The 19,113-nt window shown below is 45.7% G+C and overlaps 1 protein-coding gene across 1 annotated transcript; it reads left to right on the top strand.

Annotated features, from left to right (window-relative positions):
- The first annotated feature begins 13,405 nt into the window (after positions 1 to 13,405).
- On the top strand, positions 13,406 to 18,810 carry LOC136521044 (probable serine/threonine-protein kinase PBL17). Its single transcript, XM_066514758.1, has 6 exons — positions 13,406 to 13,833; positions 14,822 to 15,138; positions 15,432 to 15,567; positions 16,199 to 16,335; positions 17,540 to 17,663; positions 17,800 to 18,810. Exons 1-6 carry the CDS (start codon positions 13,785 to 13,787, stop codon positions 18,438 to 18,440), a joined length of 1,404 nt encoding a protein of 467 aa, XP_066370855.1. The 5' UTR covers positions 13,406 to 13,784; the 3' UTR covers positions 18,441 to 18,810.
- The last annotated feature ends 303 nt before the right edge of the window (positions 18,811 to 19,113 follow it).

Genomic DNA, 19,113 nt, shown 5'->3' with positions numbered 1-19,113 from the left:
TAGTTAAAACATGCTCCCGTAAGAGCACCCCTGCCCGAAACACTTTTAGCCCGGGTCACTCGGGGGCTCCATAAGGGTACAATATCGAATATTACATCTCTTTCTTGTTTATTATCACATGATAAAACAACTTTGTCCCCAAATGGAAATACATTCCATCTCTCTGATTACCTTATGTAGCTTTACTTTAAAACATTCCGACTGATCGCACCTCGCCTTTTCCTACGGTTACAAGCGGCCGAGCCTTGTGGGCCATGCCCTGGGCTCACAAGGTTGCAGCCTACGGGACAAACGGACAGGTACGAGAAAGAAAGAAATAAAAAACAAAGTTATGCTAAGATAAACACAAGGAACGAATATTGTGGTTCTGTCACAAGGGCAACACGGATGTATTCATTGATACAAAAAACTGTTCACATAGGGACTCACCCACAAACTTAACTTTTACATTTTCTACTACTACAAATACTACTACGACCGCAAGGGATCCACTCGGTTCCACTCCCTCGGCTTTGGCAAGCGCAACAGGTACCTCGAGGGCGTCGCACCCATAGATGCTCAGTAGAAGAACATGGAGCTCCTAACCTCCTCACGTAGTCAAGGCAGCTCCTGGGAAGGGGCGCAGCCACCAAGGTAGGAAGCAAAGGGATGCCCCATGCGGGTCGTGCCGACTCCATCAAGGTGAGTATGTGTTCATTAATACAAAAACTATTCACACAAGGGCTCACCCACGATTGACGAGCGTAGGTCCCGGTTGGACATTTCTGACTGAAGCTTTCCGAACCCCGTCACTTAAGTCGTCAAGGTAAACACTGCCAAAATCCCCTCTATTTTATTATAAATCATTTCATACATCCATACGCGCATTTCATTCTATACGCCCATGCCTCCCGGATGATTTGGGCCCTGAACCGCCCGAGGGCTCGGGAACTAAGCATCGCACATGCAGCGAAATGCATCAGAACGCTCTGTGTTGCGTCACAAAGGGTGGTTGTCTCATTCGACATGAGTAACCAACAGAGCTAGGGGAGAAAACTGTAGATGAGCACCGTGTGGCCCTCGCCTGGTCCGGCAGATCGGGTCATCTCAACCTTCTCGTTCGATCCTGAACCTCTCGCCAGGCCCACAGAATCTCTATCGAGGGGAGACCGTTAGGCCACCTAGGTCGGTCTCCGAAATGACCTAGACATCTACCGGGTTGCAGGTAAAGGAGTAGTGGAATATCACAAGAGGGCTATGCCGACCCCGTCACGAACGATGGACCCGGATTCCGCTCGATCACACCTGTTAGCGAACTCACAGAGCTAGTCTTCGAGCCCGAGTGATCAGGACAAGTGACGAAACTCAACCCCTCTGGTTATGAGGAACCAGATAGGGTAATGCACACAACTCACATCGACCCCCACGAAGGCCCGATAGGGCTTGGGGGCTCAAGATAAACGCCAAGGAAGCGACCTTGAACTCGCTAGATCCACGACTATGACTCGCCCGGTCCCACGACGTGCACCGATGCCAGGATCCACGAGCACCGCCTTGTCCGATCTTTAACTAACTAACTATGCTTCGACTATGCTCCAAAAACCCTAGGACCGCGACCTCGAACTTGCGTCGACAGGATCTATGACATCCGGCTATGGCTTGGGACCGCGACTCCAAACTAGCGTAACGGCTTTACTTCTGACTACGCTCCAAAAAATCCAGGGACCGTGACTCCGAACTCGCGTAACGGCTTCACTTCCGACTGCGCTCCAAAAATCCAGGGACCGCGACTCTGAACTCGCATGAAAACTAACTGAACTAACTACCTCAGCTGCCCAGGCTGTGCCAAGGCCAAGGATCCATGACTCCGACCCACCCGGTCCCACAGTGCGCACCGACACCAGGACCCATGGGCTCGGTCTTGTCCGTCCCCTGAACTAACCATTACAAAACCACGGCTTGCACCGACGCTAGGGTTTGTCCAAACTAACTCCCTCACTCGATCCCACGGCGCGCATCGACGCCAGCATTAGTGAGCTCTGTCTCATCCAAACACGACTCTGACTCGCTCGATCCCATGGCTCGCATCGATGCCAGCATCAGCGAGCTCTGTCTCATCCAAAACACAACTTTGACTCACTCGATCCCATGACGCGCATCGATGCCAGCATCAGCAAGCTCTGGCTCGTCCAAAACATGACTCCGACTCGTTCGATCCCACGGCGCGCATCGACGCTAGCATCAGCGAGCTCTGACTCATCCAAAACACGACTCCGACTTGCTCAATCCCACGACGCGCATCGACGCCAGCATCAGCGAGCTCTAGCTCGTCCAAAACATGACTCCAACTTGCTCGATCCCACGGTGTGCATCGACGCTAGTATCGGTGAGCTCTGGCTCATCCAAAACATAACTCCGACTCGCTTGATCCCACGACGTGCATCAACGCCAGCATCAGCGAGCTCTGGCTCATCCAAAACACGACTCTGACTCGCTCGATCCCACGGCACGCATCGATGCCAGCATCAACGAGCTCTGTCTCGTCCAAAACATGACTCCAACATGCTCGATCCCATAGCGTGCATCGACGCCAGGATCAGTGAGCTCTGTCTCATCCGAAACTAACTGCCTCACCTGATCCCACGGTGCGCATCGACGCCAGGATCAGTGAGCTCTGTCTCGTCCGAAACTAACTGCCTCACCTGATCCCACAACGCACATCGACATCAGGATCAGTGAGCTCTGTCTCGTCCAAAACCCTTGACTGACTCCCTCGCTTGATCCCACGGTGCGCACTGACGCTGGGATCCACAGGCTCCCTCTCACCCAATCTCTCAAAACAAACTAAAAAATGCCTCGGCTGCACAACAACGCCTTGGGCGACAAAATTCCGTCTCAGACTAAAAACATGCACACACACGCCCACTAGAACAACACCCTCTAGGCGGTTCTGCCCGAACCGCCCGGGGGCTCGGGGGCTACACCCGCGGGTGCGCTCGTGCGCACCCCTCGGCAAGACAAAAATCCCCTGAACGATTCGACCCAAATTGCCCGAGGGCTTGGGGGCTTCTGTCGGGTTCATAAACCCGGGGTTTCTTGGGAACCCGCTTTCGCGCCAAGGCTCGGCCCATGAGTCTAAATACAACAGGCCGGAAGGACGGTCTAGTCGTCGACCAGAAGGTCTAGATCGAAAGGAGTGGCGCCCGCTCGTCGACCCCCTGGGCCCACCACTCCGATCGGAGCACTCGCTTCAGCCTCCAGCCACCTCCGAACACCCTCTCTGATCGAAAGGCCTGGCCCAAAAGCGCTACTTCCGACTCCGACCCCGTGTCCCTCTAACCGGGGCTCGTAGGAACTCTGCTCATCGCTCTTCTCCGACCGGTGCACTCAGAGCCGACTGGAGCCGTCCTAATGGGGACGGGGATCCCGATCTTTTGTCAGGTGATGGTAACTATCATTGTAGCGGAGAATGACACACCGATCCGGCTTTAGATCATAAAGACCCAAACCCTGTAATCTTAGCACCACAGCTCCTCTGGTTATCAACCGAGTCTTAGACCAGGTTGACCTCGCTAAGAAGGCTAATCCCTACCTGTGCAACGAAGAACACAAGCAAGAATAAGAAAGAACGCAACCAAATTGCAGTTGAATGATTATCTCATGAAGTTGGGGTCTCACAAACCGATGAACGGCGAAACTGTTCTTGACAGAATAATCTAAGCAAAACCCAAACCCTAAAGTAGGAGGTGGCTACTAATTATATAGCCTAAGGGACGTCCAAGGATCCCTCTTCACGTCCTTAAGGTGCCCCAACATGTTACAAAGGCCCAACAGCCCAAAAGACGACGACGCAGCGCCGTGACAGATTCTGGATGTCAACTTGTTTCGACGATTCCCATTGATTCCAAAGAGGTTTTGATGTGAAACCACTTGGATTGGCTTCCTTATGAAATTAGCTTTCCATCCATATGTGGATTATCGAAAATGGAGTTCGGATGCATATTGGGCGTCCGTTTTATTGCAGACTGGTCCTGACTGCCGAGGCAGACTCAAATTCGGATTGGACTGGGCCTCTGGCTTGGCTTGGACGTCCTTGCTGGCCTCCTAAGGTGGTGGCCAAGGAGGAGGACGTCCAAGGACATCTCTTAGATGTTCTCCATCTTCTTGGGACGTGCTCCAACTTGGACCTGGGTCCCACAAGCCCATGACGACATTGTAGCTCTCGCCAGAAATAGCGACAGAATATATTGATGATTTGGAGGTCTTGCCGACTTGATATTAAGATGGGACCAGATCTATTTGAAAGCTTATCAAACAAGCTTTCCATCAAGTGCTCATTGACCTCGATCGCATTCTGGATGGATGAGTTATGGCCTTCCCAATGAGACACTGTCGGGCTGTCGACGAACCGAAAGTTCAACTTTGATGAACTTCCATTATGAAACACATTTGAACCTACAATCAAATAGTGATATGTACATGTGGAACCAAGTGAATTATAACCAAAGCCACTATGCAAATGTAGGAACGAGCGCACCTTATAATCATTGTTCAAATCCGAAGGTGCCATGTCCTCATCATACTGATTATATAGCCTAAGAGACATCTAAGGATCCCTCTTCATGTCCTAAAGGTGCTCCAACACGTTACAAGGCCCAATGGCCCAAAAGACGACGACGCAGCGCAGTGACAGATTCTGGACATCAACTTGTTTCGACGATTCCTGTTTATTCCGAAGAGGTTTTGACGTGAAACCACTTGGATTGGCTTCCTTATCAAATTAGCTTTCCATCCATATGTGGATCATCGAAAACGGAGTTCGGATGTGTCCTGGGCGTCCGTTTTATTGCAGACTGGTCCTGACAACCGAGGCAGACTCGAACTCAGATTGGACTGGGCCTCTGGCTTGGCTTGGACGTCCTTGCTGGCCTCCTAAGGTGGTGGCCAAGGAGGAGGACGTCCAAGGCCATCTCTTAGGTGTTCTCCATCTTCTTGGGGCATGCTCCAACTTGGGCATGGGTCCCAAGGATGTCTAACAAGCCCATGACAACATTGTAGCTCTCGCCAGAAATAGCGACAGAATATATTGGTGATTTGGAGTCCTTACCGACGTGATATTGAGATGGGACCAGATCTATTTGAAATCTTATCAAACAAGCTTTCCATCAAGTGCTCATTGACCTCGATAGCACTCCGGATGGATGAGTTATGGCCTTCCCAATAAGACACTATCGGGCTACCAACGAACCAAAAGTTCAACTTTGATGAACTTCTATTATGAAACACATTTGAACCTACAATCAAATAGTGACATATACATGTGGAACCAAGTGAATTATAACTAAAGCTACTATGCAAATGTAGGAACGAATGCACCTTATAATAATTGTTCATGTTCGAAGGTGCCATGTCCTCATCATCCTCCCCTTCTTGACAACAAACCGTCCTCGGTTTGAGCTTAGCTGGTGGACAAGTTGTCGGTAGTAGCCAACATTGCTCCCCTTCTTGAAATTTAACCTGTTGCCTCATTACAAAACTTGGGGATTTTGACATGACAACATTATCGCTATTAGTGCCCTCTAGTTGATCATATTTTTGTACAATGAAAGGAGATTTCAGAGTTGAACAAATATAAACACGATGCACCATATACTCTCGTTTACAATTATATTTGCCAATAAAGTGATATGTACAAGTAGACAACCATGACAATTCAACACATTTAAGTTTCTCTTCTAAACTACTGAGAGCATATAAAGTATCAAACTCAATATAACCCAAAGTATTTGAAGAATACAATAATTTCTTTTCATCTTTTTCGGTAGCAATGGGAAGCAAATTTTTATGTTCAGCATAAGTAATTGGTTCCAAAACATGTAAAACTAAAGCATCTTCAACCAATTCATCTTTGTCACAAGGAATATCAAGCAAATTATCATGGGACAAAGATAAATCAAGAGAGGGTTCCACTAACAATTGCTCTATGACAGCATGGTTTGTGGAAAAATTTAGTACATTAAGACAATTTTCACCATCCGTGAGTGTAGGACCATGGGCATTACCTATGTTCTCAGCAGGAGTAATAGGTGCATGGTGAAGTGATGGTTCTGAATTTGCATATGAGGTTGTGAGCTCCTCATTTTCTTCCACGTCATCCTCTCACTTATGTACATTATTCTGCAGAAGGTTAGTCATAGTAAGAGGAATAACAACAGACTCTTCCTCTAAATGGTGCACCTCAGCATACGAAGTCAAAACAGGAGGTGGATTAACAAAGGTTTCTCGCATAAGAAGTTTCATATCATTCCAAGTTTGAGGTTTATCAGAAGGATCTAAAGACTCCCACCAAGATAAAGCAGAATATCGCAAAACACTAGCTGCATTTTTTACCTTCCTCCTTGGACACATAAAGCGAGTAGCAAATATATTATCGATGGCAATTTCCCACTCCATGTACTCATCAGCACCTATACCATCATAAGTCGGTGGATACGAACAACCTGTCATTGTAAACACAAAAACAAGGAACAAATGGTGAAAGTTATCCCTACCAAATGACTACATGGTTGCAGTGGTGTCACTTTTCACAGCAAGTGGAAGCGTCTTACTAAGCTCTTACAAAGTTCTTACCAACGCAAGCAGTGACGGTACAACCGGCGGCTGGTTCGTGATACCTATGAGGCAGTGGTACCGAGATTGCAAGGGTCTTTTTCTATACCGATCTAAAGTATATGTGGAGCTTAGGAGGCACGCAAAAGAACAAATATGTATATGTGGCACACAAGTCAGTGACAGACAGCAATATTGAATAAATATCCAGAGCACTTGTTCTAGTTACTAGCCTATACGTGTTTCTATCACTAGTTGTGATAAACAAGAGAGGAAACAAGGATGAAAGGAAATAAATATTAAAGGTAGCAATGGATATGAACAAGGCAAAAGATACCACAAACAATAGAGCTATTGAGTGTTCCTTATGTGCTCCTTTTCGATATCTTCTATTCTCTTTTACTATTTTTTTCTTTTATTTTTTTGTCTAATTTTTTTTCTTGCTTTTGCTCTTTTGATAATTTTTTCTCAGCAAGGAGCACACAAGAATAAACCACAAAAAAATTGAGCTCAATTGAATAAAAGATGTGGCCTATAGAAAATTAGGACTGTGCTAAAAAGCATACCAAAACTTCTGGGCTCAGAAACTCAATTTTCCTAATCGAATTTCACAAATCTAATTTTTGCGAACCCAGCAATGCTAGGATGAAATAGATCTAAAATTTTCTGGCGTTCTTCGTAGATATAAAATTTTCCCCGTTTCGAGTTCGGATGCAAAAGTTATGACTGTTTTAAGTAAGCTGCTCGAATCAGGGATTTAGTGGACACAAGATGCAAACGGATGGTGATACGGAATAGCGGCGGGTGGAGGTATCAACACAAACTAGAAAAGAACGCAATCTAAACCAGCAACAAGACTTTGACCTAGGACACAAACTCAACAAAGCGGACTCTGAAACTAAATCATGCAAAGGCTATGGCGCGGATGGTTATAGGACAGGAAATAAATATGGCATTGGACTATGGAATAAAAGAAAAAACACTCGAACTAAGGGTAAGATGCGAACTTGACGGTATACCTGAAGCTTTGATTACCACTTAATGGAGATGGGAATCCCGATCTTCTGTCAGGTGATGGTAACTATCATTGTAGCGGAGAATGACACACCGATCCGGCTTCAGATCATAAAGACCCAAACCCTGCAATCTTAGCACCACAGCTCCTCTGGTTATCAACCGAGTCTCGGACTAGGTTGACCTCGCCAAGAAGGCTAATCCCTGCCTGCGCAACGAAGAACATAAGCAAGAACAAGAAAGAACGCAACCAAATTGCAGTTGAATGATTATCTCATGAAGTTGGGGTCTCACAAACCGATGAACGGTGAAACTGTTCTTGACAGAATAATCTAAGCAAAACCCAAACTCTAAAGTAGGTGGTGGCTACTGATTATATAGCCTAAAGGACATCCAAGGATCCCTCTTCACGTCCTAAAGGTGCCCCAACACGTTACAAGGCCCAACGGCCCAAAAGACGACGACGTATCGCCGTGATAGATTGTGGATGTCAACTTGTTTCAACGATTCCTGTTGATTCCGAAGAGGTTTTGATGTGAAACCACTTGTATTGGGTTCCTTATCAAATTAGCTTTCCATCCATATGTGGATCATCGAAAATGGAGTTCGAATGCGTCCTGGGCGTCTGTTTTATTGCAGACTGATCCTGACTGCCGAGGCAGACTCGAACTTGGATTAGACTGGGCCTCTGGCTTGGCTTGGACATTCTTGCTAGCTTCCTAAGGTGGTGGCCAAGGAGGAGGATGTCCAAGGCCATCTCTTAGGTGTTCTCCATCTTCTTGGGGCATGCTCCAACTTGGGTCTGGGTCCCAAGGATGTCTAACAAGCCCATGACGATATTATAGCTCTCGCCAGAAATAACGACATAATATATTAGTGATTTGGAGGCCTTGCCGACGTGATATTGAGATAGGACCAGATCTATTTGAAAGCTTATCAAACAAGCTTTCCATCAAGTGCTCATTGACCTCGATCACACTCCGGATGAATGAGTTATGGCCTTCCCAATGAGGCACTGTCGGGCTACCGACGAACCAAAAGTTCAACTTTGATGAACTTTCATTATGAAACACATTTGAACCTATAATCAAATAGTGACATGTACATGTGGAACCAAGTAAATTATAACCAAAGCCACTATGCAAATATAGGAACAAGCGTACCTTATAATCATTGTTCATATCCGAAGGTGCCATGTCCTCATCATACTGATTATATAGCCTAAGGGACGTCCAAGGATCCCTCTTCACGTCCTAAAGGTGCCCCAATACGTTACAAGGCCCAACGGCCCAAAAGACGACGACGCAGCACCGTAACATATTCTGAACATCAACTTGTTTTGATGATTCCTGTTGATTCCGAAGAGGTTTTGACGTGAAACTACTTGGATTGGCTTCCTTATCAAATTAGCTTTCCATCCATATGTGGATCATCGAAAACGGAGTTTGGATGTGTCCTGGGCGTCCATTTTATTGCAGACTGGTCCTAACTGCCGAGGCAGACTCGAACTCGGATTGGACTGGGCCTCTGGCTTGGCTTGGACGTCCTTGCTGGCCTCCTAAGGTGGTGGCCAAGGAGGAGGACGTCCAAGGCCATCTCTTAGGTGTTCTTCATCTTCTTGGGACGTGCTCCAACTTGAACCTGGGTCCCAAGGATGTCTAACAAACCCATGACGACATTATAGCTCTCGCCAGAAATAGCGACAGAATATATTGGTGATTTGGAGGCCTTGCCGACGTGATATTGAGATGAGACCAGATCTATTTGAAAGCTTATCAAACAAGCTTTCCATCAAGTGCTCATTAACCTCGATCGCACTCCAGATGGATGAGTTATGGCCTTCCCAATGAGACACTGTCGGGCTGTCGACGAACCGAAAGTTCAACTTTGATGAACTTCCATTATGAAACTCATTTGAACCTACAATCAAATAGTGACATGTACATGTGGAACCAAGTGAATTATAACCAAAGCCACTATGCAAATGTAGGAACGAGCGCACCTTATAATCATTGTTCATATCCGAAGGTGCCATGTCCTCATCACGTCCGATCGGGACGCCCGTTCGGTAGGAACTAGAAGACATACGGAGAAAGACAAGGCAAGGCTCACAAGTCAAAACCACTGTACTAGAAACCATACCCTGCACGGAACAGTACTCTGCAGCCACCATGACACAAACAGTATTGTAGGCGCCGACATATCCATCTACAGTATTGTAGGCATCGACATATCCATCTACAGTTGTAGGACCCGCTAAAACTCCCATACGGTAAGGCCCCCCGCGTGTCTCTGGACATCGATAGCGGTATGGGCACTAGGATTTACCGTACCGGGTGAACATAGCGAGACTCCTCATATGCCTCTAGGCAACAAACAGTATTTGCAGGTACCAACGTCCACCATCACTGAAAAAGGCAGCACAACCTCCCGTGTGTATCTGACATTCTACAGTGACAGCAACAGTGTTGTAGGCGCCTACCACTATCATGTACCCGCTGATGTGGACAACAAGGCTCGGTAGGCGTGGGTAAGAAGACTCGGCAGCATACATACCCTCACCCTCTCACTTGTAAAGTCATCACCTTCATCTATAAAAGGGGTACGTTTCCTCCAACAAAGGAGACCGATCCCAATAGATCAGAGTTCCTTAGATCGATAGCTCACAACCACAGAACCATCAGGTTCGGACCTCAAGCACCCGCTTGAGCACTTAGCTCACAGCGAAGTTTCTGTCACTCTCGGCCCTTCCGATCGAAGCCGACCGGATCTCTTGCACACCATATTTTTCTTCTTCTCGTTTGTAACCCCAGTGCAAACTTCGAGCACCTGGGCTCAGGAATAAAGTCACCGACCGACCCCGACTGGACGTAGGGCATGTTACCCGAACCAGTATAAATCCTGTGTCATTGAGTGCTAGGCCACCTTCGATCACAACGTACAACAAAACTATAAATATTCACTGGTTGGTCACTTTCTGCACCGACAGTTGGTTTTGATTTTCGAGCACCGGCCTGCTGTGTTCCTGTTGCCAGGATCAGGAGCTCGGCGCCGGCAACAGGGACGTGAACGTCACCTGGTTCTTCAGGAACCACAAGGAATCGAGGCATGGACCGATGGACGGCGGCCTGCAGCCACCCACAGAGGCCCTCCACCTCCACTACTATCTCCAACATTAACAATGTGGTCGTTGGAAGCTTCCAAGCCGAAGCGGAAACAACAACACTCGCACCCACGCCACGCATTCGTAGTCGCGCGCAGAGGCGTGCCCGATTCGGGCGGGCGGCCATGTGGAGGCGTCGCCGCGGCATGTGCCGTCTTGGATTTGGTTCAGATTTCCCGGTGCCAATTGGGGGTGGCCTGTGGCCGGAAACCACACCAATCACGTTGTTGGTTGCTCTACCAAACCACCATCATCCCACTGATGCATCGCCCACGAACGAACTAATCCCGGGTGGTGGTACGTGGTGGCACTGGCAGCCCGTGGGGTTCTTCGTTCCACTGGTGCCAAATGATTAATCGGCAGGGCACCTGGGATTAGCGACACCGCCAGGATATGCCGGGCCCCTTGTTTCGCGACCTCTGCCTGCCTCCTCAGGCATTATCCTGTGCTCACCGGCACTAATCGCCCGCCGCCGTGCCCCGGGTTAGGTCCAACAACTAGGAGACAACCGAACCGAACCTACCCGACCGCAGTTGCAAGCGATGCTCAATCCATTGCTAGAGCTAGACCCAATTGGCCGCCATGTGTATAGTCCTCGACGATTCTTTTCCTTCTCCAACTTGATCGGTTTGTGTTTTTATTCTTTGCGGGCTGACTCCACAAGGAACCGTCTGAAGCTCAAAGTAGAATATATTTTACTACATTGAATGATTCATTCACTTTGTCCATATTCAACCTCCACCCTCCCAAACACAATTTCGACTTGATTGGCCCCGTGTTGTTTCAACCATCTCATGCGTTTTCTTCTTTAATTTTAGAAGTAGAAACTAAAACAATCGTATTTTTTTAGACTGGCATGCATGTAAGAAGTAAAACATGTATCCCTATTGGAAGGCAGAAGCTTGTATTGAGAGGCTCTATATATTGCTGGGTCTCTTAGCGTATAATACACTGGGTCATGAAAAAAGTCATTCCAAAACATAGATTTTGTTCAATTGTGCGTACAACAAGCCATTTCATCAGCTACCGTATGAGAAAAAGCAAAAGCAAGTGAACCCATAGGTTTTAGTGTTTTTAAAAGTAGCTTCTCATCTGCGACTTTTGAAAAACATCGCCACCAACAAATGTTAGCCTTACCTGTTCAAATTATTTAAATTGCTCTAATCTCTGCACCATAATAAATATTGTGCCTTTCATAATTCTCCAAGTTCACGATGGGTGTTAAGCTCAAATTTTTGTGAGAATTGAGATGGCATTATGAACTACGTCACAAAACTTTGTAGGGACTTTTCATGATTATTTCCTACTATTTTTAATCTCCATGATTACCGAATGCTCGGAAAAGTCTCAAAATAATTTTTGTTTTTGTAACATGCGATGTGATGCCAACTATTACCTGGAAAGATTTGGACCTAAAACTCAAGGTGTGGTGCTAGGAGAGAGAGAGAAAAATGAATTCTATCGGATTGGACCAATTCAAACAAAATATGGATAATAAATTGAGTTGATTTTTTTTTTCTGGAATGTCGACTAGACAAAAGTAAATTCTCTTGGTGGTAACATGGATTCCATTTCCCTATTTTTAAAGACAACAAAAATGAAAGATACTGTAACATGCTTTTGTCTCAACACGATGCAATGTCATGGTGCTTCAATTATAGTAAAACTTTGTTTTAACTATGATGTAAAATATAAAGATAGAAATAACTCTATTTTACTCTCGTACGGTATTCCTCAAGTCTCATTAAACCTCATAAATTTTGCTTTGATTTACTTCAGCACTGGTTCTATGGCCAAGTAGTAGGCAATGCTCTATGGCCATATCTATGCCACCCTATGATCAAGTCTTAAGTGAGAGAGACACACACATAGAGGCAAAAATTTAGAAGATGAAGCCAAAAAATACATTAAGGGCCTATTTGCAGAGCTCCACTCATGGATTCTCTAGCCCCTAATTCACTCCAATTTGCTCGCATGATAATTCAAGTAGACAAACATAGAATGTAAAATATGAGGATTAATCTAATTCCATGAAATCAGTTTTAACTAAACTATAGTGAAGCAAAAAAAGTGAGTAAAATGGGTTTTGTTTTTTAAATCATATTTTCTAAAACAGTTAATAATATTGAATCAATAATCATCATAGTCAATTAGTATATGTATATCTGAAGCAGTAAGGAAACCATGCTCGTTTCTTCGAAATTAAGGGCCTGTTTGGTTCTCGCCGCTACTCGCGTCCGCCACAACTGTGGGTGCGCTGCAAGTATGGCAAAGAAAAACAACACCGAGCTTTTGGCGAGCCACGGCGCCAAAATAAACTAACAACACATAAGTAAAGTTCGGTGCACCCTAACTTGGGTCATGAAGCAAACGGTAGCTAAGGTTAGTGGTGACGTGTTGTGGCGAGCGGAGGTAACAAACCAAACACAGCCTCGATCCCACTCATTGTCTATTGTCGTTCTAATCCTATTCATCAACCAAAAGCCCCAGCCTCAATGGCAACAAAAAAGATGATGATCAAACAAAAAAGAAAAAAACGCCTCAACCTCAACGGCTCAACCCCTAGGCGCGTTTTGTTGTTACGCGGCTTCCTTTTACTTATTCCAACCCTCTAAGCTCTGGCACAGCTAGTTCCGCCTCCTCTCCCTTTTCTCATCTCCTCGCTTTCGCTTCGCCGTTCCAACGCCCCCACGGCCACGGAACATAAAGGCCAAGAAAGTGATGGTAGTGGAGTAAAACCACGCGCCCGGTTTGGTGGAGGACGCGCACCCGGGGTGGAGAGCAGCAGGAGCTCCTGCGGCGAATTCGGGCCGCGAGTGCGTCTGTTCAGGCGGCCGCCGCCGGTGGAATTGTGGCAGACGAGGTGGCCTGTTGGTGCGGCGGGAGTTTGCGAGTAGGGCGGTTCCGGTTGGTGAGTGAGCGAAGGTGTTGCTGGGGGCGTGGATCTGGCCGGCGGCGGGCGATGGGAAGGAGGGACTAGGGCTCGATTGGAGGGAAAGACGCGATCTTGGGGGTTCCCATGGGCGGATGCTTCTCGCAGGAGGAGCACCGGCTCCAGAGCAGGCCAGGTTCGGGCTCCATGCTTGTCCTACTCCCCTTCATGTATATTTTACTGTATATATCCGTGAGTCCAGGTTAGGCGTGGCTACCTGTGTAATTTGGTCGTGGATTAGCTATCAGTTGCTTATGGTTTCTGGTAGAATCACTTTGAGAAGGGGGGAAATAATGGATTTTGATTGTTTGGAATGCCCGATTGTAGCATGTTGCTATCTGTGCTTGTGAGCTCATGTAACAAGTGATGGGATGTGCCATGCATAGCCTTTTTGGCGCAAATTTTTCCTATTCAATGTTGTATTTTCATGCTCTATAGTGCCCAATTTCTTCTGTTCGCGCAAACTTTGCATGGTGTAATTTTGCTCATTGATGTCCTGTGGGAGACATGTGATTACCATAATAGACCCATGTATTGCTTATAGAATTGCATTCTGGGGCAAGGCCTAGTCTAGGGGAAGAGTAAGTCAACTTCAGCTCATATTTTGATGTACAAACAATATCAGCAAAGTTCTCAGATAATTTGGTACCTGCGCAGGCGGTGCTTGAACAATTCTGGTCACTTGACCTTCAATTGATTATTGACAAGTTAGTCAAACATGTGTCTCAAATTAATCCTGAAGACAATTAATGGATAAAGCAAACTTTGATAATGGGTAGTTCCGCAGTTGTGCTGATATCTTCATGAGTTTTAGTAGAAATTGCATCCTGCTTATGCTATCTTGTTACCATAAATGCTCTCTTAAAACCATTTTAATCTTCCGTTAAGATCATTACGACTGTGCAGTATGATTATGCCTTCGCAGTTGTTCCGAAAGGCCTTCTTATTGGCCATGATGCACAATACAGAGCATTTGCATGCATGTCATGGACTAATGTGAATAAAAAAAGGAATTGTCTACAGGGACTGAAGGATTGATGATTGCATCTTAAAGAAATGCATTGACTATATATGTACAAGCTTTGATCCTCTTCTGATGAAGTTACTTCTAAAATTTCTATCAGCTGAAGCTGCTGGTGCTGGACCAGACGGACTGCGGAAGTCTAAATCTGATTCTAAAGCTATAGCAAGTGTTCTTGCTCCTCCAAAAGATGTGGTGGACCTGCAAGTAGAAGGATATGGAAATGTGAATATTTTCACATATGATGAATTGAGAGCAGCCACAAAAAACTTCCGACCAGATCAAATTCTTGGAGAGGGTGGGTTTGGAGTTGTTTACAAAGGTGTAATTGATGAAAATGTTAGAGCAGGTTTCTCATCCAGACAGGTTGCTGTGAAAGAACTAAATCCAGAGGGCTTTCAAGGGGACAAGGAGTGGCTGGTAAGTCTCATTGCTCTGTTCCTGTTTCTAAACCTTTCTTTGGTAATGTACATTGAAAAGAATCCTTTTTTATTTCTTGCCCATGTGAAATCTTCATGAGGTTAGCTGATCGTATCTTTGAAGACCTACTTAGTGATAACATTTTTCTTTGTAATCTGTATTGGATAGCCATTTTCCTTGCTTATTTTTTAAGAAATAACTTTCACATCGCACTAGAGGTAGAAGAGTGAAAACTAGGCTGAAAATCTACTTGCGATTGTTGGAGCACTAATGGTTTTCTGATGTGTTTCCAGGCAGAAGTCAACTATCTTGGGCAACTTAGTCATCCAAATCTTGTTGAACTGATTGGCTATTGCTGTGAGGGTTCGCATAGACTGCTTGTCTATGAGTACATGGCTTGTGGAAGCCTCGAAAAGCACCTTTTTCGCCGTAAGCTCTAACCAGCTATTTGCAGTACCTCTTTAACATTCATTGTTCCTCATAGTGTAGGGGTGTATCATTTTTTGCCTTGGGACAAATCATCAGTAGGAAGGAAATTAGTATTAGTTTCAGTTTAATCTCATCAGTGACTATTGTGCATGTTCGCTTAACCAGCCATCTACACTACTAATGTAATCTCCAAATGTTAGGGTTTGTTTTTGAAATGATAGTGGGTAGTATTTGTTTGAACTTGTGGAAGTCTTTGGATCCAACTAGCACTTCAATTTATGTACTAAACCCTGTAGCAAAGTTGGCCAGGTGATCTTATGTGATTGGAGTTCTTATGGTAACCTGATTATTAAGAAAATGAAATTAATATACATTAGTAGATGAATGTCAATAGTTACTGCACCATCATTACAGTGGATGGTAGTCTTGTATGTGCTGAGTTTAATTTTCAACATCATTGATTGATCTGAAAATCACACTTGCTATTTTCCCCTGTAAGGGATGTTCTTATTCAAGTGGTGACAGGAAAATATGCTAATCAAGTTTCACATATTTGATTGTTATAGTTATATCTATATTTCCATTTGGAGAGGGCGTTCCCATTGATTTTATCTTGCCTGTAATATTTCAGGGGTTTGCCTTAATATGCCATGGTCAACACGCATGAAGATTGCATTGGGTGCTGCAAGGGGGCTCGAGTACCTTCACGGAGCTGAGAGATCCATCATTTATCGAGATTTCAAGACATCAAACATCTTGCTAGATGCGGTTCGTGTTTCATATATTAACTTTTAATGTGTTGATAGTATTGCTGTATTTATGCTGTATTTCAACTACATGTTTAAGGTTGTTTCTGTATAAAACTTCTTTCATGACCTACCAAATTATATTTTGTAACATATTTTCCAAGGTTATTAAGGCCTTGCTTAAGTGCCGAAGCTGTTAGGTGTCGCCCTGCCGCCTTACACACATGCCGCCGCCCACTTGATTGTGCATCTCCCACTCAATTCTGCCTTCTGCTCGATTCCACTGCTGTTCGCTTGATTTCTTCCATCCCTGCTTGCCAATCGCTCAATCAAGAAGGGGACTGTGGTAGTAGTTGGTCTGAGGGCGCAGGACAGTGAGGGAAATGAAAGGAAGCGGAGAGGTTGTGAGCGGCGGCGGCACATCTGGAGAAGGACAGACGGAAGCAAGAGACAGGGTGGGTGTGGAGGCGGAGGTGGAACAACGGCTCTGAGAATGAGAGCGCGAGAGATGCAAGAAGCAGGGTGACGGAGCTAGATGCTTCTGGATGGTGATGTATATGTAGGGGAGGGGCACATGGGCTGCCTAGTGGGCTGGCCAGCCCCACTTCTTACTCCTTCCTCCGCTTTCTTTTCTTTTCTCCTTTCCTTCCTCCTTCACGCTGATGTCTTGCATTTCCTTACCTTGGTATGGCGTCGCCTTGCCTCATGCCTCACTTGCCAAAGCGGTAAGGCGGTATTGAGTCGCCACGCCTCGCCTTTCTGCCCTGATAATCATGATAATTTTCACCGCTGAACAATGCTGTGGGAGGCTGTGAGCCTGTGACACATTATGTCTATATATCACAATGTGTTTATCTCAACATCTAGAGGAACTACTCTGTAAGTGTGTATACATTGTACTAAGTCCCCCGCACATGCAATTTACCGTGCCTCCAAAATGCATCCATGTATTTTGAGGCTAATAAAGACACTTAATTACTTTTGCCTTGCCCATCTTGTAGAAACGAAATGTTTTTTTTTATAAAGGAAACTTTTATTACTTTCTCAAGAGCAATACATCGATTTGATACAAAGCTTTGAAAAAAAACCCACTTCCGACTTCTGCTTTTCAACAAAATGTTGCACAAGGAATGCTGATCTAAGTTTCTCACTGCAGATCTTGATATGTTATGTATTAATATAAACTTCTGATAGCTTCTCATTGCCACTCTTTACCGCTGTTGCAGGATTACAATGCTAAGCTTTCAGACTTCGGTCTCGCAAGAACAGGTCCTAGTGGAGACCAAACCCATGTGTCAACTCGGGTCATGGGAACTTATGGATATGCAGCTCCAGAATATGTCATGACTGGTAAGAAAGGATTTCCTATCATCAAGCTAACGATTTGAGCATAAAAATGAACTTGTTCCTGGGAATGAATAGACACTCATGGTACTTGACTTAGTCCAAATATGTTAATCCTCAATCACCAATTAACTTGATGCAGGCCATCTGACGGCACGAAGTGATGTTTATGGCTTTGGAGTTGTGCTTCTAGAGATGATTATTGGAAGAAGGGCTGTGGACAAGAGCCGGCCAAGCCGCGAGCATAACCTAGTTGATTGGGCACGGCCCCTCCTCGTCCATAACAGGAAGCTGTTCCGAATAATCGATCCAAGAATGGAAGGGCAATACTCCACCAAGGCTGCCATTGAGGTGGCAAGCCTTGCATACCGCTGCCTGAGCCAGAACCCCAAAGGACGACCAACCATGAGCCAAGTTGTTGAGACCTTTGAGGCGGTGCAGAACATGCCTGAATGCCAAGACATACTCCTCCAGAACTGTATCACAGGTGCCGTGACGCTCTATGAGGTCCCAAAGGAGTCTGTGGACAGAATTGAGTTGGAGAAGGCCAAGCAGGAACCGGCAGTAAAGACTGCTGCAATGCCGCCCGTGAATGGAAAGCCAGTCCCCCAGAGCAGGCGAACACGGCCTGGGAATGGCCGGAGCAAGAGCGAGCCATCGTTGGAGTGTAAGATGTACATCCCGTCACCAGACTCTGACAGACAGCAGCTCGGCCTGGAGGCACTCGCATCCCCAAATGGAAGCATAAAGGACCCTCCTGATGAGGATTTGTACAAGATATAACACCAGAGCAGTTTTTTTTCAACAACGTGAGCCCTCGTTGCTCGCCTTTTGCGCCTTCACCCTTGTTCTCAAAGATCAGTCAGTTATAAATTTTTCTCTGATGGCCACCGGCCACGCTAGGGTTCTTATTCTTCCGATTAGCAATTGTATGTAGAGGAGAGTTGTGATGGAAAGCATGTGTGAGTGCCTGCCAACCTGATGCACTTCTTTCTGGGGGGATTTCCACTCCAAAAATGGAAGTGGAGAGATGTGTCCTGACAATTGGTGCCGTTACCCGTCTGTTGAGTTACTTGTAAAGATGCTTGTTCTTTCGTTGTAATCTTGAACAGTCCTGCGGGAAATCAACACCACCATGGAAATTGATAGATTAGTCACTGTGTTGTCAATTTGTTCAAATCAAGAGCGGTGAAGTCGTCTTCTTTTTCGGTGCACGGCCAGAGTGGTAAGCTCATCAAATAAGGGGATTCTCCGGAGGAGCGGGACTGGCTCCTCTAAAACGGGTCCGGTTTCTTTGTTTTCACCAAAAAAAAAACGGCTCTTTTCTCTAAAATGTTTGGTAGGGCTCATTTGGAGTAGCCGGAGTAGAGAAGAAGTCCTACCAAACAGACCTAAGTAAAAACAAATGGAGCCTTTTGTTTTTTTTTCTTGTCGCTTCGGCTTCCTTATTTGCTAT

This window comes from Miscanthus floridulus, chromosome 18, assembly GCF_019320115.1.
Source record: "Miscanthus floridulus cultivar M001 chromosome 18, ASM1932011v1, whole genome shotgun sequence".
Classification (NCBI taxonomy): Eukaryota; Viridiplantae; Streptophyta; class Magnoliopsida; order Poales; family Poaceae; genus Miscanthus; species Miscanthus floridulus.
This window is presented reverse-complemented; position numbering and strand designations above follow the sequence as displayed.

Coding starts and splice junctions, on each gene's coding strand:
- LOC136521044 (XM_066514758.1), top strand. CDS start 13,785: ATGGGCGGATGCTTCTCGCAGGAGGAGCACCGGCTCCAGAGCAGGCCA. Junction 15,139..15,431: donor AAGGGGACAAGGAGTGGCTG/GTAAGTCTCATT, acceptor ATGTGTTTCCAG/GCAGAAGTCAACTATCTTGG. Junction 16,336..17,539: donor CAAACATCTTGCTAGATGCG/GTTCGTGTTTCA, acceptor CCGCTGTTGCAG/GATTACAATGCTAAGCTTTC.